Raw genomic sequence first — 22,997 nt, forward strand, 5'->3', positions numbered from 1 at the left:
CTAGGTGGAGGACACAGGCTCGGTTCTCTCGGCAGTCCACATTCCGGATGTGGACAACTGGGAAGCAGTCTTCCTCAGACGACAAGTAATAGATTCGGGACAGTGGTCTCTCCATACCAAAATTTTTCGCCAGATCTGACATCGCTGGGGGACCCCAGATGTGGACCTAATAGCATCCCACTTCAATGACAAGGTCTCCAACTTCATGGCTAGAACACACGATCCGCGGTCGCTCGGAGCAGACGCTCTGGTTCAGGACTGGACCCAGTTCCAGCTTCTGTACATTTTTCCACCTCTCCCACTGTTATCCAGAGTGGTGAGGAAAATCAAGCAAGATGGAGTTCCAACCATCTTAATCGCATCGGTCTGGCCCAGGCGTACATAGTACGCTGACGTCGTACAACTTTCAGCAGACGCCACCTGGCACCTCCCCGACTGCCCGGATCTTCTATCACAAGGCCCGTTCTACCACCAGAACTCAGGGGCTCTCAATTTGACGGCGTGGCCCTTGAAACCTAGGTTCTAACCCAGACAGGGCTCTCGACGGACGTCATTGGAACTATGATCGGGGCACGGAAGCCAGCCTCTGCCAAGATCTATTACCGTACCTGGAAAGCTTTCTTTACCTGGTGCGAATCTCGTGGCCAGACTCCACTCCCTTATTCCTTACCCAAAGTACTTGGTTTTCTCCAATCTGGTCTGGAGGCCAGGCTGTCCCTGGGCTCGCTTAAGAGCCAGGTGTCAGCCCTCTCAGTGCTTTTTCAAAGGCGCATTGCTACCAAGCCGCAGGTAAGGACTTTTTTTCAGGGGGTTTCCCGATTGGTTCCCCCCTACAGACGACCACTAGAAACGTGGGACCTCAACCTGGTCCTGACAGCATTGCAGGAACCACCCTTCAAACCCCTTAAGGAGGTCCCGCTCTGCCTTCTATCCCAGAAGGTGGTTTTTCCTGGTGGCAATCACCTCGCTACGCAGGGTATCTGAACTGACAGCACTCTCCTGCAGACTGCCCTTCCTGGGTTTTCACCAGGACAAGGTACTTTTCCGTACGGTGCCATCCAGAAGGCTCTGCATACGCTTGACCTTGTCAGGGCATTGCGTATACAGTGGGGCAAAAAAGTATTTAGTCAGTCAGCAATAGTGCAAGTTCCACCATTTAAAAAGATGAGAGGCGTCTGTAATTTACATCATACGTAGACCTCAACTATGGGAGACAAACTGAGAAAAAAAAATCCAGAAAATCACATTGTCTGTTTTTTTAACATTTTATTTGCATATTATGGTGAAAAATAAGTATTTGGTCAGAAACAAACAATCAAGATTTCTGGCTCTCACAGACCTGTAACTTCTTCTTTAAGAGTCTCCTCTTTCCTCCACTCATTACCTGTAGTAATGGCACCTGTTTAAACTTGTTATCAGCATAAAAAGACACCTGTGCACACCCTCAAACAGTCTGACTCCAAACTCCACTATGGTGAAGACCAAAGAGCTGTGAAAGGACACCAGAAACAAAATTGTAGCCCTGCACCAGGCTGGGAAGACTGAATCTGCAATAGCCAACCAGCTTGGAGTGAAGAAATCAACAGTGGGAGCAATAATTAGAAAATGGAAGACATACAAGACCACTGATAATCTCCCTCGATCTGGGGCTCCACGCAAAATCCCACCCCGTGGGGTCAGAATGATCACAAGAACGGTGAGCAAAAATCCCAGAACCACGCGGGGGGACCTAGTGAATGAACTGCAGAGAGCTGGGACCAATGTAACAAGGCCTACCATAAGTAACACACTACGCCACCATGGACTCAGATCCTGCAGTGCCAGACGTGTCCCACTGCTTAAGCCAGTACATGTCCGGGCCCGTCTGAAGTTTGCTAGAGAGCATTTGGATGATCCAGAGGAGTTTTGGGAGAATGTCCTATGGTCTGATGAAACCAAACTGGAACTGTTTGGTAGAAACACAACTTGTCGTGTTTGGAGGAAAAAGAATACTGAGTAGCATCCATCAAACACCATACCTACTGCAAAGCATGGTGGTGGAAACATCATGCTTTGGGGCTGTTTCTCTGCAAAGGGGCCAGGACGACTGATCCGGGTACATGAAAGAATGAATGGGGCCATGTATCGTGAGATTTTGAGTGCAAACCTCCTTCCATCAGCAAGGGCATTGAAGATGAAACGTGGCTGGGTCTTTCAACATGACAATGATCCAAAGCACACCGCCAGGGCAACGAAGGAGTGGCTTCGTAAGAAGCATTTCAAGGTCCTGGAGTGGCCTAGCCAGTCTCCAGATTTCAACCCTATAGAAAACCTTTGGAGGGAGTTGAAAGTCCGTGTTGCCAAGCAAAAAGCCAAAAACATCACTGCTCTAGAGGAGATCTGCATGGAGGAATGGGCCAACATACCAACAACAGTGTATGGCAACCTTGTGAAGACTTACAGAAAACGTTTGACCTCTGTCATTGCCAACAAAGGATATATTACAAAGTATTGAGATGAAATTTTGTTTCTGACCAAATACTTATTTTCCACCATAATATGCAAATAAAATGTTAAAAAAACAGACAATGTGATTTTCTGGATTTTTTTTTCTCATTTTGTCTCCCATAGTTGAGGTCTACCTATGATGTAAATTACAGACGCCTCTCATCTTTTTAAGTGGTGGAACTTGCACTATTGCTGACTGACTAAATACTTTTTTGCCCCACTGTATATGTGTCTAGGACTACGTTCTTCCGGAGGTCTGATTCTCTTTTCTTCTTCTGGAAGGCGGCCGCAAGGGTCTGCCAGCTTCCAAAGCTACCCTTGCCAGGTGGATCAGATCCACCATACAAGACGCCTACCGCCTTAAGAATTCTCCTCTTCCAGCCGGTATTACGGCACACTCTACACGGGCAGTAGGGGCCTCCTGGGCCATTTGGCACCAGGCTTCAGCACAACAAGTGTGTAAGTCGGCCACTTGGACTAGCCTATACACATTTACTAAACACTACAAGGTTCATACCCAGTCCTCAGCGGACGCGAGCCTGGGTAGGTGTGTTCTGCAGGCTGCGGTGCCCCAAGTGTAGCGGCCTGTCTGCACAATATTCGTCCATTGCTTCCCACCCAGGGACTGCTTTGGGACGTCCCATGGTCCTATGTCCCCCAATGAGGCGACAGAGTAAAGGAGATTTTTGTGTACTCACCGTAAAATCTCTTTCTCTTAGCCTCTAATTGGGGGACACAGCTCCCACCCTGTTGCCCTTTCGGGCCGTTGTTACTGTTGAGTTCTCATATTGTTCTTTGAGCTCGTACATAGTGGCCTTCTTATAGGCATGCCTATGTTATTCATGTTACATTCCTCCTACTGCTTTTGCAAAAAACTTGAGAAGGCTGACGCCGTCCAGGGGTGTATACTGCAGAGGAGGAGCCACAGTTAATCTTTTTCAGATTATGCATAGTGTCGCCTCCTAGTGGACAGTAGCATAACACCCATGGTCCTGTGTCCCCCAATTAGAGGCTAAGAAAAAGAGATTTTACGGTAAGTACACAAAAATCTCCTTTTTATTTTTAATATGGCCACTTTGGCTGTCCAGAAGTGGACAACCCTTTTAATATTAGATATTTTATTTATTTATTTTACTCACTTATATAGCGCCATTAATTCCACATCTTCATTACGACTATATAAATAAGTTATCTAATTTACTAGTTTTTATTAATATTTTTTTTCCAGGAAAACCCCATTTAATAAAAATATTAATTTCCTATTTTCATAGCTTTAAGCTAATGGATCCCAATACACAATCTGTTACCGTGCGCCGCTGCTGCTATGTCTGATTTATGTTATGGTGTCTTTTCTCATGGTAGCAGGGCATTAGGGCCAGCATGTAGCTGCATCCTCTGTTCCCCCCGTATCTAGTCCCCCTGGTAATGTTTCCTCTAGTAATATAAAAGTGTTAATCGTTGTAGTCACTTTTTTTTTTTTTGCATTATTAATGGTCTGTAACTGACGCATTATCTGCTTTTAGGATTTACATCTGTACAATTTCTTCGAGTACTGCCAGAAAATCTCATCCAGCTCTAAAGATGTTCCCGGGGAACTTGTGAAATATTTAAAGGTACAAATTGCTTTTTCTGTCCTCTTACACCACTTTTTCCCAGAGCGAATGCTTCCTGCCACAAAGTGTTTACAGCTGCCGTCACAGCTTTTATTGGTAGAGCCGCAGTGAGCGCTGGAGTATATATATAGTAAGGCTTTGATTCATTCATCACTAGTTCACAGACTTAAAGTCCCTTCAATGGAAGGAATATCTTACACTCAGCTTATTCCTCCACAGACACTGGGGTGGATAATTTATTAAACTCTTTACCCCTGTTCCCTGGTGTAGAAATGTGACAAATTTGAACTTATACCACATTTGTGCAAAATTAGCAACTTTTTACTTCTTTGGTCACTTTTGAAGTATTAAGAGAAATGAGTGGGTTATATTTATTTATTTACGTTTGTTATATAGCGGCATCATGTTCTGCAGCGGTGTACAGACCTCATCATCACTCTCCCCATTGGGGATCACAATGTGAATTCCCCGTCAGTCTGTAGAGTGTGAGAGGAAACCCACAGAAACACGGGGAGAACATACAAACTTACTATTAATATAGATTTGTATTTACATACAGAATTGGCATAAATTATAGCACAAATCTACGTCTGCTCATAACATGCATAGATTTCACTTTTTAGCACATGGACAGCCAGTGATGCACCAGATTTATTAGGAGGCATGAAACTTTTAATAAATTAACAAATAAAGTTGCACTCTATGGCGCTATAGCATGTAAACATGAAATATGGATAGCATAGGAAAAAACAAAGATACTTAGCAAATAATTTGGCCAGTTCATACATGCCCAGCAGCCAACGACAAGACAATCTTCTTTTGCTGAGGACCTATCCTAATGTGTTTCCTCTCCTGGGCAGATAGCCTACATATATATGGGTAGGAAGGATCCTGTTGTGATTAAAACCGCATTCTCATTGTTTGCTGGGCATGCATGAATTGGCCAAATTATGTGCTAAGTATCTCCATTTTTTCTTATTATTTAGAGCAATAATGTTTATTCCAATTTCATACATTTCATACTTACATGCTGGAGTGCTACTTTATAATGCTAGTTATGTATGGAGATGGCCACTCTTAGTAAGCACCTGTTCACACTTGTATTTTGTTCGGAAGTGACGTTCAGCCTTTTGATACTTTTAATAAATTAGGCGCATTTTAGCCCAACGTACTGTCGCTTATCGAGGCTGACGTAAGCGGTAAAATTGCATTGCAGGTGATCAGACTTGAAAGTGTTAAAGACTTCTGAAATACGTTTTCCAAAGTAATAGATCTTTCCACTAGGATGGGATGTTCAGCTTTCCACTCTACCATCATGGTGGACACTTATTTAACCACACTTAATCCCTGTCACATTGACCTAAAGGGCAGGGATCAAACAGGTGTCATGCTGTAAAAAAACTTTTTACAGTAGCCTGTGTTCTGCAGTCATTAAAAATGTGATGACTAGGGAATTGTAAGTTGTCTTTAAACTCCCTTGTCATTTTTACAGCCCCTGTGCTTTTAAAGTACCGTAAGCAATTGCAATGGTATCCCAATGTAGAGGTTTTTTTTCCTTGCAAAAGTGAAATGTTAGGGTATGTACACACGTTGCAAATTTGGCGTTTTTGACGCTGCGGATCTGCAGCAGTTTTCTATGAGTTTTACAGTAGCATGTTAACCTGTGGAAATCCAAATCCGCTGTGCACATGCTGCAGAAAATGAATTTTCCGCAGCATGTCAATTCTTTGTGCGGATTCCGCAGCATTTTACACCTCTTCCCTAATTGGAATCTGCAGGTGTTAAAACGCAGGTGAAATCCACAGAAAAACTGCACAAAATGCAAATCCGCAACTCTCTGTAATTTCTAGTGCTAGGTCTGAGGTGCTGGAGTATGACAAAGGGAATTTGTGTTCTTTGAGTCTTTGTTTTATACACAACCGCTAAGTAATAGAACAAATATTTATGTACGCTTTTTAGGCTTTTTTTTAACTTTTTTAACACATCAGTAACCAGAAATGTTAGTTTATGGACTTGGTTTTGTGAGTGCCAAATTTTTGTCTCGAAAAAGTTCCGAAAGTATACAGCATTTAATTTACCGTAACTATACATCTGTCAAACGGAGCATATCTGCCGTCTAGTGGAAGCTTGTGTGTATTACACCATTGATGGGTCTTCTTTCCCTGCAGTGTTTGCATGCCATGGAGGTCCACGTAATGGTACAGTTCTTACCTGTAACTCTCATGCAGCTTTTTCAAGTTTTGACATCGCTTTCCAATGAAGATGAAGTAGCTTTAAATTGTTCTTTGTAAGTGTACTTTCCATATGGTAATTGTAGACATGCCTGAAATTAGAGCTTATGTCAGGATATCTGTTAAGTGCGCTAAGTCCGCCGTCTAGTGGAAGCTTAAGTGTGTTGCACCCTGGATGTATCTTGTAATTTCCTTGCAACATAATAGTCCTGATTCCCTCCCTTATAGGTCAATGTAATCCATATTGTAAGGGAGTCTGATTGCATGTCATTCAGTGCATTTTTAGACATGGGCCATAACTTTCAATAGTGTTCTTTGTCATACCACGCTATTGTAAAATAATGTATATGAAAAAAGTATTGGACACTGAGCGCACAGACAGATGGATGTAATACTCACGTGAGGATCGCATTGCAATCCTCGGACTGGCAGCCCGCTCTCCTGACCTGAGCGTGACAGTATGTGTTGCTATGCAGATGTCACTCTCGGGTCAGGAGAGACGACAGCCAGTCCAAGGATGGCGATTTGGTCCTCGTGTGAGTATTACGGCCAACTCACTGCACCCTCAGATGGAGTCTGTAAGCACAAATCAACTGTTCAACCCAAGCCAGGTGCTCCTTGCATCCTGGGCATGGACAAGAAGTTCAGTGGAGCTTCCTACCTTCTTGTTTTCTGTCTGTCTCCTTCGCCCTCTTTAATGATTGCTTACAGGTGCCAGAGAGATGCAGAGATAGATGATAAACATGTAGGTGAGACGGTGGACTGAACTGCTCAGCCATGCAGAGGGAGCACCGAGTGCCTGTGCTTGGTCTAAACCAGGGGTGCACAACTCCGGTCCTCAAGGGCCACCAACAGTGCATGTTTTCAGGATTTCCTTAGGATTGCACAGGTGATAATTTAATCACCTGCACAGGTAATTCCTTTACTGTGTGCAATGCTAAGGAAATCCTGACAACATGACCTGTCAGTGGCCCTTGATGACCGGAACTGTGCATCCCAGGTCTTAACAGTCATTTTGTTTTATCAGATTCCATATAACCACTATGGCTCCTTGTGTTCTTTTTTTTCTTTTAATCCCAGTTCTTTATGGCTTTGAAATATACCATTGTCTGTAGTAAAAGTTTCCTAATAGTATTAGAAGCCATCAAGTTAGGGAACCTAAGCGTAAAGGGAACCTGTCAATTGTTTCATTCTGCCAAAAATCCAGGGCTGCACAATTCCATCTGGTGTTTAATAGAAAATATATTTTTAAGACCCTGCTGGGGAAGATAGGCATGGACGACGCTAGTCCGGCCGGCTTCTCCCAGTGCTGCTCCAAGTGACTGACAGGTCTCCTATGTGTGTACTTCGGAAGAGACCTGTCAATTAACTTTATCAGTGCTGGGAAAAGCTGTTCAGAGGAGCGCTAGACCAGTTTAATTTCTACATATACACTCCAGCTGGATCTTTAACCCCCTAATGACCGCCAATACGTCTTTTAACTGACCTGAGATATAAGAGAATAGCCTCCCCATACAGATGACAATCCAGCATCTGTCGGTTGTACACTATAGCTGACAACTTGCTGTACCAGCTACGATCAGTATTTGCACCATCTAAATCTGTTTAACCCCTTAGATGCTGCTGTCAATAGTGACTACATCATTATAAATGGTTAACAGAGTGTGGGGGCTTCCTCTTTATCCCAATTGGTGCCCTCAGATCATGATTGTGTGGTCCTGATGTTTGCGATGGCAATTCATGACCAAATAGCGACCTTAGAGTCTGACGGCTGTAGTAATCTGTTCAGAAGTTAGAGGCATTTAGGTGGTAAAAATGCACATTTTCATTTCTGTCATACCACTTTGCATTAATTCCTGTAAAGCACCTGAAGGGTTAATAAACTACCTGACAGCAGTTTTCAATATGTTTAGGGGTGCTGTTTTTAAAATGGTATCACGTTTGTGGGTTTCCCAATATATGGGACCCCTAAAGTCACTTCAAACATGGATAAGTCCCTAAAAAAATAAATTTTGTAAATTTCTTTGAAAAAATGAAAAATTGCTGCTACATTTTTAAACCTACTAAAATGCTAACAAAATAAAATAACATTTTACAAATGGTGCTGATGTAAAGCAGTCATGTGGGAAATGTTATTTATTAATGGTTTGCTGTTGTATGACTATCTGGATTAAAGGGATAATCATTCAAATTTAGAAAATTGCTAATTTTTTAACATTTTTCTCAAATTTTTGATATTTTTTATAAATAAACACAAAAAATGTTGAACAAAATTTACCATTATCATAAAGTATAATGTGTCACGAAAAAACAATCTCAAAATCACTGGGATTTGTTGAAGCGTTGCAGAGTTATTACCACATAAAGTGACACTGGTCAGATTTCAAAAATTTGGCTCGGTCACTAAGGGGTTAAACTACATTTTCTGTGAAAGACCAGAGTGAATTATGCAGCCGTAGTTCGGGCATCATGAAACAACTGACAGGTTCCTTGTAAGGTGCATTATTATTGTGCCTATTATATTTGGGCTAATTCCTCTTTATAATTTGTTCAATGAATACATGTTGAGATTGTATATCAAATAATTGCTGTGTGTGCTGGATCCCATTCCTTACATCAGTCTTTGGGATCGTGAACACGACCGTAATTATCGGACGAGTGCTGTCCGTCGTTTTGATGAATGCCACTCATCCCAATGTTATTCAGTGAGGCAGTGCACATGTCCGATCTCTCCCACAGATAGAGTCTGTCCAAGGAAAAAACTCAGCATGCCCGAGTTTGAACCAATATTTGGAGCGCACTCGGCCATGGAAGTCAAAGGGAGCGTGGAAAACATTGGACTGCATTCAGATTACATCTGAGCCGTGTCTGATTTCTGGACTGACAGAATGGAAAAGATGGAGCAGTTTTTTTCTCCATCTTCTCCTCATCCGAGAGAATCTGATCACACTGTGATCATACTCTGATCAGAGTTCAGTATTTGGTCAGTATTTTCCATCAGTATTTGTAGCCAAAGGCAGGAGTGGAACAATTAGAGGAAAAGTATAATACAAACACGTCACCACTTCTGTATTTATCAACCACTCCTGGTTTTGGCTTACAAATACTGATGGAAAAAAACTGACCAAATATGGAACATATTCATTATTATACAAATACTGAATTTTTCTAGTTTCCTATGTCTCTTTCCTTATGTGCAGGCATTGTAGGACCTTAGGTATCCATGGTTACCACCACTGATATAGTTACAGTTAGCTAGTTGATAGTGGTCGTATCCATGGATACCTAAGGTCTTGCAATGCCTGCACATGAAGAAAGAGACATAGTGAATCAGAAAAACTATACTACATTTCTAATTGGAGGTATTTGCTATTATTATTATTATTATTATTATTATTATTATAATACCTACCACATATTGGGATAGGATCTTGGAAATGGGAAGACCTTTTAAAGTTCATATATAGGCAGACCATGATAAATGCTGCCTCAGAGAAGCCTCATCCGTGGATTTTCGCACCAGCAGAACCACTTTCATATTGAAGCATTGGCTTCTTTCATGTGTCCATTGAAGTTAACAATATATAACCATATATAATATATAAGTAAGTAGGCTGTGTGCTGAATTTTTTCTATTTCATATAATTAAATTCATGTTTTCATTGAAGGGTGCTTCTCCATATTGTGTCCAAGTGCCATGAAGAAGGTTTAGATCACTACCTTCGGTCTTTTATAAAGGTAAGATAAGCCTTAAGTATAGTCCTCCACGCTTTGAGAAAGTTAAAGAAAAATTCAAGGAAATGTAGCTGAGCAAAAGAGTGAGCAAACATACCCTGCATGTTGTTCATGGCTAGGACTCTCAAGCCTTCATTCACCATGGCTGAAGGACAAAAAGAGGACCTCTCCAATTAACTTGGATCAGTTCCTAAACAGATATTGCAGACACGAGGAGGACAACTTCACTAAAACATATGTTGTAGAACAGTCTACATTCTGACAAATGGGGTCCTCCTTCAAGCTGGCCAAGAAAGACCTGTAATTTCGCAAATAGCGTCCCCCTGCAAGTTACCAGAGCCCATAATTACTGCAGAGCAAAGCAAAGAAGCTGCAACTTCCCCCACCCCCTTATGCTGAAGAACAAAGCTGACAATATGGCTCCTTAAAATATCTAACCCTTATCTGTGAGGTGACTCTACCATTTTAAAGTATGCCTGTAATTTCAGCTGACTTATCAGAATAAGCTGTTATGTGTGTACATGAGGAATAACACTATTTCTGAGAGTCATATCATTTTTATCCTGCATTTTTCACCAGCTTTCCCCTATGCATACTCCATCTCTAATTTTTAGTTCACTCTGAGCTGGTGGGTGGAGATTAGCTGCTATGAGATCTCATATACCCATCATACAAAGATGATTCCTGCTCTATTTTCTCTGTGTAGCACACAGACAGATGAAGTAGTAGCATGGAGGACTTTATTCAGCAGAACTAATCAATGTAGCTGTGAATCCAGCACTGAAGTCAGATAAATTACTTGCATGAAGTTGCTGCAGAATCTGTATCAGTGCCTTTCCCTACTCTCCATACTTGGATAGGGTCTGTGACCTGATACCGCAGTGATCTGGCAGTCCATCTTGCTTAAATCAAAACGGATTTTAGTACTTTTTTTTTAGTAAATGATGAGACAAGAGGAAGGAGAACAAGTGGCTTTTAAGTATAGGAAGAAGCCGAATTATCTTCTAAGTTATATTAAAAAGTTTATTTTATTTACTTGAACTATTAATTTATGCAGTTTTTTTTAAACAAAAGTGATCATTTAAATATCAGAAATGTTGCATGATTCTTTAGCTTATCCTCAATAAAATATAAGGAATGACAAACTATAACTTATGACTAATATATGAGACATTCCCTTTAGCATGTAACCTTGATTAGTTGCACTACGATTTATGAATATAAACGTTTGCTTCTGTCTTTGCTGTTTTTCGTTACTGATCATTGTTATTTATTTTTTGCAGTATGTCTTTAAAACACAGAAGCTGTCTTCATCCCAAAGCAAGACGCTCCATGAGATTTTGGCAACTACAATGATTACTGTTCTAAAGCAGTCAGCTGATTTCTTGGCAATAAATAAGTTACTTAAGGTAATGTGACCTGTGTTTTCTCTACATTATGTCAGTGTGCGGCTGCCATTTACAAACGTTTCTCTCGCTCTTGTATGGGTATGTTCCTACGGTCAGCAAATACTGCGGGTTGGACGCTGCGTACATCCGCAACGTCCAACCCACAGCGTCCAGATGTTACAGCATAGTAGATGGGATTTCAAGAAATCCCATCTCCACTATGCGTGGACTGGCGCCCGCGGCTTCCCTGCTGAGACGGACATGCGCCGCGTCTTTCCAGACTGCATCATGTTTATTTATCTTGTGGAGACGCAAGATAAATATCATCAGTCCAATGTATTGGACAAGGTGATTCAGAACGATTCAATAAACACATGCGGAATCTCCTGTGTTGAAAATCCGGCAGCGCTTTGGAGGGAGCAGACATGTGCTGCGTCCAAAGCACTGATGATTACTGACCATGACTGACCGTGGGGACATAGCCTATGAGTTATTTTCATTGGTTTATTATTTTAACATTTACACCAATGTTCACACATGCACATTTCCATACTGATTTTTAGGCTCTAATTGTCAATAGTTTGTGGGTCATCAGTGAGTCAAGGTAGAAGTTAATCCCTAAAAAAAAATTTCAAGTCTACTTTTGACTACTGGCTCCTTTAGTGAAAATCCCGGTAGTTTGGACAGGTGGACAAACATTTATGCTCACAGAATGATCGTTAATAGAATATAATGCTATCATCAGCACATCATTTTTATACCCGTCAATGTGCAACCATTGACTAATATTTCTAAGCCAACTTAAAAATGATTACACCAGATAAATGAGCATTTTGCTTGTTTGTCAAGTAATTGCTGGCCTGTTTAGACAAGCTGTCAAGAAATAGTCAACAGGCTGTGGAGAGCCTGGTGGGGCGAAAATAGGCCACCACCTGGGATTTTCACTAGCGTCCCTGATGGTGTGGTTAAACTCGGGCCACAGTTCAATGCCAGGTGCTACTCCAGGACAGATCCCGCTGCTGCATCAGTAGGACAGTAGACACAGACTCGGAGTCCAAGACGGACTGTATACTTGGTTGAAAGGATGGTATAGACGGAACAGGGTAGGAAGGTCTGGTACTGGTTCAAGTTCCGCTGGAACGGTCTCAGACTCAGGTACCGCAAGTGTGGTTTTAGGTTCATGTATCGCTGGAATGGTTTCAGGCTCAGGTACCACAGGTGCAGTTTTGGGTTCACGAACCGCCAAAGTAATTTCAGTTTGAGGTGTTTCAGGTTGAGGTACCACTGAAGCTGTTTCAGGTTCAGGTACTGCCGGAGCTGTTTCAGGTTCCATTGGCGTGGTTTCAGATTCATATACTGCAGGAGCTGTTTCGGACACGAAGTGCAGGTATAGATCAGACTAGAACACGTACTAGAACAGATATAGGTATAGGAACCTGACAGCGGGCTTGCAGCTAGCAGACTGCCAAAACTCATGCACTTCCCTAGTGGTGGAGGTGCCTTAAGTACTAAGTGCCTCCCAGCTATTGGCTGGGGACACATAGGATTGTGTGCCCTGTCTTTTTAAGAGACTGGAAGTGTACGCTGCCTAAGCGGGCTGCCAAGGGAGCTCTGCAGCGCATGGCGAGCCTGGGATGTGGGAGCCTGAGCAAGGGGACACGACGGCAGCCTGGGAGGTGAGTAAGTCGATGTACCTTCCGGGAGGGAGAAGCTGAGCATACAAGGATGGAGGAGTTAAATATTGCCTCCTCTTATGAGAATATAAAAGTCCAAAGCACATGCATTTAAGTAAAAATAATAAATAAATTGTCCCTAAAAGTGGACAACCCCTTATCAATGTTACAGCTGATCTGTGGTCCTGATTTAAGTTTGATGTTAATGTGTGAAGTTGACTATTGTGCAATATAAAGCTTTACAAATGAAAAGTTAGAGATATATAGATCTGTAACTGTCTATAATATTAGTGACTGGCCCTGCGGATTGAAGGCTGAAATCAATGAAAAATATTTAGATTGGTGCATGTAACTTGTGCGATAGTACAGCGGCCAGAACTGAGGCTCAGGAAAGAGTGGATGGTGTATATTTGCAGTTATGGTCATAGCATGCACCAGATAAGTAATAAATGCGGCCACTCAATTTATCGAGTGGCAGGAACGTCTGGTCATTGGTTATATTTATGGCCTGTTAAGCTAAAGCATTAAGCACTGCCTCTGATTGGCAGTAAAATCATTACCGCCGGTCAGAGAGCTGTGGTTCCCACGCTGTCAAATGATAGCGTCAGCCCGCAGCTGTGATCAGAGGTAAATAGTTTTCCTCCGGGCACTGACGTCAGCTGATGGGACTACTACTCAGGCTGGTAAGGGGCCATGGATATTGGTCCCCCCCACCCTAAAAATAGCAGCCTGCAGCCACCCCCTAAAAGGTGCATCCCTATAGTGGTGGTTCACATTTGTGGGGGTTGATGTCACCTTTGTATTTTCCGGTGACATCAAGCCCACTGCTTAGTAATGGAGAGGCATCTATGCGTGTCACGAAAAAGTCAGATTGTAGTAAACCTGAAGATTGGCTGAAAATATTTGATGGATTTCCCCCTATACCTTTTAGAGTGTTCATTGTGTTCAGATACTAGTTATTAAAGGGGTTGTCCAGTGAAAACAAGTTATCACTTATTCACAGGGTCCTATCATGTGGACTTCTACCTAACAGCAGAAAGGGGGACTGCTGCAGTGTGCATGCTTAACCACTGCTCCATTCATGCCCTATGGAACTCCCTAGCGCTGCACTCAGCTTTTTCCATCAGCCCTTTAGGATATAAATGGAGTTGCGGTTGTTTATCTGACTTGTTCCTTTTTAAAGGGAATAAAATTACCCATTCCACTGAGCAGTGCAGGTCCGAGCAGTTGGACCCCCACTGATCAATAAGTTCTTGCCTATCGTTTGGATAGGTTATAACTTGTGTTCACCGAACAACCACTTTATTATTATTATTATTCATTTATATAGCACCATTAATTCCATGGTGCTGTACATGAGACGGGCTTACATCAAAATACAAATATCACTTACAGTAAACAAACTAACAATGACAGACTGGTACAGAGGGGCGAGGACCCTGCCCTTGCGGGCTTACATTCTACAGGATTATGGGGAAGGAGACAGTAGGTCGAGGGTTGCAGGGGCTCCAATGGTGTTAAGGTGGCTGTGTGGTCTTTACAGGTTAAATGCTTTTACATTACACTTTAAATGCTTTTCTTTTTGCAAACGGTATAAAACCATTGCAATGTATTCTATATCTAATTATCAAATTGGTATGTCATTACTCTTTCAGTACTCGTGGTTTTTCTTTGAAGCATTGGCAAAGGCTATGGCATTGTACTTAATAGAAGAAAATAAAATCAAGGTAAGCTGTTCTGACAATCAAGAAAGTCTGTATAAGCATATTTGGCATATATCTGATTGTAGCCCTAAGACCACGTGCACACATTCAGCATTTACATCAGTATTTGTAAGCCAAAACCAGGAGTGTGTGATAAATACAGAAGTGGACTGGTGACGTGTTCCTATTATACATTTCCTCCTAATTTTGCATTACAAATATTGATGTAAAATACTGATCAAATACTAAATGTGTGAATGTGGCATTAACGTGACTCTCCACTTTTTCACAGTTTTCCTTTTTTGTTTCCTTGAGGACCTATATATATATACAGTACAGACCAGAAGTTTGGACACACCTTCTCAAACAACTGAAATTATGTCTTATATTCTAGGTTCTTCAAAGTAGCCACCTTTTGCTTTGATGAAATGCTTTGCACACTCTTGGCATTCTCTTGATGAGCTTCAAGAGGTAGTCACCGGAAATGGTCTTCCAACAATCTTGAAGGAGTTCCCAGAGATGCTTAGCACTTGTTGGCCCTTTTGCCTTCACTCTGCGGTCCAGCTCACAACAAACCATCTTGATTGGGTTCAGGTCTGGTGACTGTGGAGGCCAGGTCATCTGGCGTAGCACCCCATCACTCTCCTTCTTGGTCAAATAGCCCTTACACAGCCTGGAGGTGTATTTGAGGTCATTGTCCTGTTGAAAAATAAATGATGGTCCAACTAAACGCAAACCGGATGGAATAGCATGCCGCTACAAGATGCTGTGGTACCCATGCTGTTCAGTATGCCTTCAATTTTGAATAAATCCCCAACAGTGTCACCAGCAAAGCACCCCCACACCATCACACCTCCTCCTCCATGCTTCACAGTGGGAACCAGGCATGTAGAGTCCATCCGTTCACCTTTTCTGCGTCGCACAGACACGGTGGTTGGAACCAAAGATCTCAAATTTGGACTCATCAGACCAAAGCACAGATTTCCACTGGTCTAATGTCCATTCCTTGTGTTCTTTAGCCCAAAGAAGTCTCTTCTGCTTGTTGCCTGTCCTTAGCAGTGGTTTCCTAGCAGCTATTTTACCATGAAGGCCTGCTGCACAAAGTCTCCTCTTAACAGGTGTTGTAAAGATGTGTCTGCTACTAGAACTATGTGTGGCATTGACCTGGTCTCTAATCTGAGCTGATGTTAACCTGCGATTTCTGAGGCTGGTGACTCGGATAAATTTATCTTTAGAAGCAGAGGTGACTCTTGGTCTTCCTTTCCTGGGGCGGTCCTCATGTGAGCCAGTTTCTTTGTAGCGCTTGATGGTTTTCTCTATCGCCTTTCATTGGGGGACACAGGAACCATGGGTGTATGCTGCTGCCACTAGGAGGCTGACACTATGCAAATAAAAAAGTTAGCTCCTCCTCTGCAGTGTACACCCTACCGACAGGAAGTAGGATATTCAGTTTAGCTTAGTGTCAGTAGGAGGTGGACACGGGTCTTTCATTAGACCCTTATCTACCTCAATGTGCGTCGTTTCTTTTCAGGTTTTCGGATGGGATACAGGGTGAACAGTCACACCTGTACTCCCACAATACGGACTATGAGTACGGCGTGTACTGCCACCCCGTATCCTCATAGAGCCCTCTCCAGGACCAAGATCCTAGCACACAAGCGTGCTCAGAAGTCCGGTCCTGGCTCCGTCCCCCACCCACTCGCCCACCAGAGCCTGTCGGTTGGAGGAGACGAGGTCGTCCACCAGCTCCCTGGACGTCTGATATCTTCCCCGGATTGAGGTTAGTCAGAACGGCGTGGGATATTTTAGGTGAGTATTCCACATACCCCCCCATGCTGTTCCGCCTGAGAGCCTCCACTAATCCGGGGTGGTCACTGGAGCAGTCCTAGTTCAGTGCTGCGCAGTTTTTCCCCAGGCTGTCTTGGCCTGGTTGGCGCCTTATTGGCCCCACGCGTGGCAGCCGCGCTACTTTGGTGGCCGCATCTCTGAGCCTGGCTTATAGGTAACCACGCTGCCTTTTTCCTGCCGCACTGTGTTCTGACGCTGCGCCGCGGCCGTGCAGCCAGCCGCGCCAATTCCTCCCCCGGCGCTGCCCCCTTTCTGGCAGCCGCATCGGCTTCCTCCTGCAGCCGCACTTCTTTTCTATCACAGCGTGGCTGCCTTGCAGGCAGCCGCGCCGCTTTCTTGTGGCCGCACTTTCTCTCCCGCAGCGGCGGCCTTGCAGGCAACAGCGCCGCCTTCTCCTGCGGCCGCGCTGCGCCTGTATTTGCAAGGTCACCGCACCGTTTTTTCCCGACGACCGCGTCCCTCCCCGGCGGCCGCCGGCCCCAAATTTAGGCCCCGGCTTCTTCTGGGGCCTACTTCCGGCGCCGCGTCTCCTCACTTCCTTTCCCTCAGGCGGGCTTTTCTCCCGCCCGGCTTTCATCGGCGAGCTCCGCCCCCGGCGCCATCTTGGTGCACCTGGCCTGGCGGTTAGCCCCGCCCACTTTTTCCTGCGCCCCTGAAAGGGTTTTTTCGGCATCAGGACCACCTGGCGCTGGCTCCTCAAAGCGCATAGCCTGGCGTCCTCATACCTTGCGGTTCAGCATTGCAGCCGATCCCGGACAGAAGAGTGTCCCAGAAGTCTGCTCTGTCTGCCTGCACCACTGCGTTAAGGACCATCGACATCATGGAGTGCAGCTTTCCATCCATCACCTGTTGTGAGTAGCTCTGATGCAGACTGACTCTCTCCTCTGCTTTCCTGTCCCCTAACCTTCTGGCTTCTTCAGGGGTTCCTTCGCCATGTCTAATCTTAAGGGAAGTCGCTTTTGTCCTCCCTCTTCTGGCTTAGTCTAACACTTTGCGTGTTCACCTTAGGCCCACCGCAGCGTCTGCCGTGAGTACCTCTGCACCGCAGACTGATACTCTCCCCTTCTGATTTTTTTCCTCGGACCCGTTCGGTCTAATTTTAAGGGAGGTCGCTTCCGACCTCCTACCTTTTCTCAGGCAGGCCTGCAGCAACCCACATTATGCTCACCGCCCAGGACCCCTCCCAGCTGCTCCGCCTCAGAGCAAAGTCCCCATCCTCTCTGTCTCTATCAGTAGCGGATCTCACACGGGTGTCCCAGATCCTTGTGTCCGTGCCTGATCGGTTGCCCCTGCAGACTTCCGTAGTAGCCAGCGGGTCGCAAGAAGCTCCGTCCAAGTCTTCTAATACAGGCTGCGAAAGATCCAGACAGGAACGCCGGTCTGAGTTCTCTTCTTGGTCCATTTCGCCCCACGGTCCTTCTCTGTGGTCGACTTCCCCCTGGTCTTTCCCCCCGGAGTCAGGCGAGGCTTTCTCTGATGCGCCTTCAGAGGATAATTTGGGTCCGGATTCGAACCAAATCGCTAACATGAGGGATATGGTTCAAAGCCTCATTGGAGCGACCAATCAGACCTGTGGCATCAAAGATTCCTCTACGAAACCCGCAGATCAGGCGGTTTCGTTTAGACGGTCTAAACTACCTCCCAAGGTATTTGCTCCTCATCCTGAATTCGAGGAGCGTCTGGCCAGAGAAAGAGCGAATTCGACCAGACGTTCTCAAGGAGACAAGCGTCTTGGAGTCTCATGTCTCTTTCCTCCGGATCTCATTGCCAACCAGAATGAGAGGCGTTAGAGAACGACCTCTCCCCCTGTGGATCCGTCGGCTGCTAGACTTGCCACCAACACAGTCCTTACGCTGTCCGGTGGGGCGGCTCTGAAAGATTCCATCGATATGATCATGGAATCCTTCGTGAAGTCGGCTTTCGAAACTGCCGCATCATCCCAATGCCCGGCTTTGGCTTCCACTTGGGTTTCGAAGTCTGTATCCGAGGGGCTAAACAACTCCATTGGGGCATTCAAGCTGGAGCTCCATCAGGCCGGCTGGCGGAACTTGCCACCCAGATTACTCACGCCGGGGAATAATTTGGTCCCTGGACGTCGCGTCTTCTGCCGCATAGGCGCCCAGTAATGTTGTTGCCAGCCGTCGCACCGTTTTGGCTCAAGAGTCATCAAAGAAGTCCCTTACGAGCCTGCCTTTTAAAGGTTCACGTCCTTTCAGTTCCAAGCTGGACCAAATTATTAAGGACACCACTGGCGGCACCAGTCCCCTTCTCCAGACCTCGCCTACTTCCCCTTAGGCGGCTACTTCGGTCTTTTCTACCTTTTTCGTAAGTTTTGCGGCATCAGATCCTTCTTCGCATCAGCAGAGGCCACAGGCACGTTAAAAGAAGGTATTCTTCGACTCACTCTTTCCTGGTGTGCCCGCTACTCCTAAGGTGGATTCTCCAGGTCCTGGACTGGAAGTTCCACCTAGGCATGACCCACGACTAGACCCCAGCCCGTTTCTCAGGCTGGGCAACCGTCTTCTGTTCCTCAGGGACGTCTGGGTCTCCTCAGTAGAGGATGCATGGGCCAGGGCACTTGTATCCTCTAGATACAAAATCTTAATTTCACGGTCCTGGGATCGTTGTCTTCGAATCCCAACCTCCAAGAGACCCCGCTCTGGTCCCGGGTTTCTTTAGAGCCATTGTTTCCCTCCTTAAATCCGGGGTAATCGTTCCCGTCCCAGAACAGGAACGGTTCAACAGTTCACAGGCTTCTCTTCGAATCTTTTTGTACTGACAGAGGACGACAAGGTTCGTCCTAGTCCGGATCTCAATTTGCTGAACAGGAAGTTTCGTCAGAGACACTTCAGGATGATATTACCTCGTTCAGTAATCGCTTCCATGGAGGCTCAGGAATTTCGGCTTCAGGCTCCCGAAAGTCTATCCACCTTTCCCGACATTCTAGCCGTTGCAGGTGGCTCGTCAATAGGAAGAAGTTCCGTCTTGTTAAGCGCCTCGTATCTCCGGGCATGTTCTTCGACACTTGTCGGACCAGAGTCTTCCTTCCCGAAGACAGGATATCCCTCCTTTGTCAGGAAGTTCGCTTGCTCCTGGGTTTTCGGCTCCCCTCCTTTCCGATGGGCCTTAAAGGCCCTAAGGAGGTTAGTTGCAACATCGGAAGCAATTTTACCTTCGCCGTTTCATTCAAGACTTCTTCAGCAGGCTATTCTATCACAGGGGACATGTCTGTCTTCTCCCTGCATCGTCCGATCCGGTTTTTCTGGGTCAAACGGTTCCTCGACTGGTGGCCGAGGTCACTTCTCTTATGCCAGAGTGGATCCTTCACAGCATATCCTTCCTTCCAGTTCCCTGGCAGGTGGTGACGACGGACGCCGGCCCGCTCGGCGGAAGCGCGGGGCTTTGCCTCCTGTTCTTTCAGGGTTGTTGGTCGGCGCAGGAGTCCTCTTTGCCGATCAATGTCCGCGAGTTCAGGATCATCTTTCTGTCTTTCCTTCACTGGGTAAGGATTCTCAGCAGCCTGCCAATTCGAATCCAGACAATGACACACCAGTGGCATGTCTACCACCAGGGGTGGACTTGGCGTTCTCTGGCCTCGGCCGAGATTCCAGGATCCTCCTTTGGACAGAGGCAACGGTCCTGGTGAGCTCTGCAGTGCATGTCCCCGGCGTGGACATTTAGGCCGCGAGGGCCTCGCGGCAGGGGAATGGCCCTTCAGGAGGTTTCCTATCGGATTGCTCTTCCATGGGGGACTCCAGTGGTGGACCTCATGGCGTCCTGATTGAACAGGAAGGCCCCTCGGGTCGGCCCAGGGTCCCGTGATCCTCTCGCAGTGGTGTCACTCTGGCCATTCCTTGGTTGCAGTTCGTGCTCCCCTATCGGTTCCCACGCCTTCCCTTGCTTTCCAAGCTGTCGAAAAAAGATCAAGGCTGGATGGGTGCCGGTCATTCTGATCGTCCCAGATTGGCCCAGGAGATCTTGATTTGCAGACATCGTCAATCTTCTCGCGGACACCCCGGGTGCCTTCCCAACGGACCCGATCTACTGTCTCAGGGTCCATTCTGCCACCCGAATTATCGGTCGCTCAGTTTAACGGCGTGGCTGTGGACTCCACAGTTCTAAGAGCGTCCGGTCTTTCGGCCCAGATGGGTCACTCTATAATCCAGGCTGGGAAGCCTTCGTCTTCTTCCAGGATCTACTATCGTACCTGGAAGGCTTACTTTCGTTGATGCGGGTCCAACCGCTTTTCACCTATGTCCTTTTTCCCTGCCTTCCATTTGGTTTTCCTTTAGGCAGGACTGGATTCGGGCTTTGCTCTCAGTTCCCTAAAGGGCCAGGTTCCTGCGCTCTTCTTCCCTTTTAAGAAGACGTTATCTTCTCAGCCACAGGTTGACCTTACTTCAAGTAGTAGCCCACGCGGTCCCTCCGTACAGGGCCTCTGTGGATTCATGGGGTTTAAAGGTTGTGTTGGTTGTTCTTAGGGGTTCTCCCCTTTGAGCCTTTCAGGGAGTTTTCCCTGTCAGTTCTATCTCGGAAGGTGGCTTTTCTCAGGTCTATCCCTTCGATCCGCCGCGTTTTTGAGTTGGCGGCCATTTCTTGCCGACCTTCTTTCTTGATTTTCCACCAGGACAAGGTGGTCCCAGGCCTCCACCTTCCTTCCTTTTTCGAGGTGGTTTTCATCTTTCCACCTCAATGAGGACATCGTTCTACCTTCCTTTTGTCCAGCTCCGACTCATCCTCTGGAGCGATCGTTGAACAGGCTGGGCCTCGTCAGGGCAGTGAGGATCTCCCTGGCTAACACGGCTGCTTTCTGAAAGATGGATTCTCTTTTCGCCATCCCTGATGGCGTGCGTAGAGGTCTGCTGGCTTCCAAGGCGACTATTGCTCGCTCTATCAGAACGGCTATTTTGGAAGCTTACCGGGTCAAGAACAAGAGTGCCCCCTCCTGAGAAAGGCTCACTCTACCCGGGCAGTCGGCGCTTCCAGTGCGGTACGTCATGGGGCCTTCGCCGACGACTTTGCAAAGCGGCTACCTGGTCTTCCATCTACACGTTTCGCCGAACTACGGCGGACTCCAGCCTGGGCAGAAGGATCCTGCAGGCGGCAGTGGTGAGTCCTCGGACTTGATGGAAGTCTGTTTTTTCCCACCCCAGGGACTGCTTTGGGACGTCCCATGGTTCCTGTGTCCCCCAATGAAAGGCGATAGAGAAAACAGGATTTTTGGTTGCTTACCGTAAAATCTGTTTCTCGGAGCCTTCATTGGGGGACACAGCACCCTCCCAGGTTGAACAGCTCTGTTTACCGTTTACGTTTGAGTTCTTTGAACACTCTTTGAGTGTTTGAAACTGTTAATCTATGGAGCGCCGTGGAATTTGTTGGCGCTATGTAGATAAAGTTTATTATTATTATATTATTATTCTTTCTCTTTTACACGTTGCTTCTCCTACTGCTTTCTCACTAACTGAATATCCTACTTCCTGTCGGTAGGGTGTACACTGCAGAGGAGGAGCTAACTTTTTTATTTGCATAGTGTCAGCCTCCTAGTGGCAGCAGCATACACCCATGGTTCCTGTGTCCCCCAATGAAGGCTCAACCAAAAATCCTGTTTTTGCAACTGCACTTGGGAACACTTTCAAAGTTTTCCCAATTTTTCAGACTGACTCACCTTCATTTCTTAAAGTAATGATGGCCACTCGTTTTTCTTTACTTAGAATTTGTATTATGGCAAGAAAAAAAGCAGCTAACAGTCCATTCAGTAGGACTGTCAGCTGTGTATCCACCAGACTTCTGCACAACACAACTGATGGTCCCAACACCATTTATAAGGCAAGAAATCCTATTTATTAAACCAGACAGGGCACACCTGTGAAGTGAAAACCATTCCCGGTGACTGCCTCTTGAAGCTCATCAAGAGAATGCCAAGAGTGTGCAAAGCAGTCATCAAAGCAAAAGGTGGCTACTTTGAAGAACCTAGAATATAAGACATATTTTCAGTTGTTTCACACTTTTTTGTTAAGTATATAATTCCACGTGTATTAATTCATAGTTTTGATGCCTTCAGTGTGAATTTACAATTTTCATAGTACTGTACTTTAAAGATTTTTCTGTATTTTCATGACTATGAAAATTGTAAATTCACACTGAAGGCATCAAAACTATGAATAATATGAATTACCACATGTGGAATTATATACTTAACAAAAAAGTGTGAAACAACTGAAAATATATATTATATTCTAGGTTCTTCAAAGTAGCCACCTTTTGCTTTGATGACTGCTTTGCACACTCTTTTCATTTTCTTGATGAGCTTCAAGAGGTA

The 22,997-nt window shown here is 45.3% G+C and overlaps 1 protein-coding gene across 4 annotated transcripts in view; it reads left to right on the forward strand.

Moving 5' to 3' along the window:
- The window catches only part of DOCK11 (dedicator of cytokinesis 11), a 421,093-nt gene that overhangs the window by 132,383 nt on the left and 265,713 nt on the right, over positions 1–22,997 (forward strand). For all 4 annotated transcript variants that reach the window (XM_069746935.1, XM_069746933.1, XM_069746934.1 and 1 more), the window contains exons 23-27: positions 4,011–4,100; positions 6,269–6,387; positions 10,000–10,069; positions 11,350–11,475; positions 14,783–14,854. In XM_069746935.1, the coding sequence (XP_069603036.1) occupies positions 4,011–4,100; positions 6,269–6,387; positions 10,000–10,069; positions 11,350–11,475; positions 14,783–14,854 (477 nt within the window). The remainder of the gene's footprint in view (positions 1–4,010; positions 4,101–6,268; positions 6,388–9,999; positions 10,070–11,349; positions 11,476–14,782; positions 14,855–22,997) is intronic.

This window comes from Ranitomeya imitator, chromosome 2 (genome assembly GCF_032444005.1).
Source record: "Ranitomeya imitator isolate aRanImi1 chromosome 2, aRanImi1.pri, whole genome shotgun sequence".
Classification (NCBI taxonomy): domain Eukaryota; kingdom Metazoa; phylum Chordata; class Amphibia; order Anura; family Dendrobatidae; genus Ranitomeya; species Ranitomeya imitator.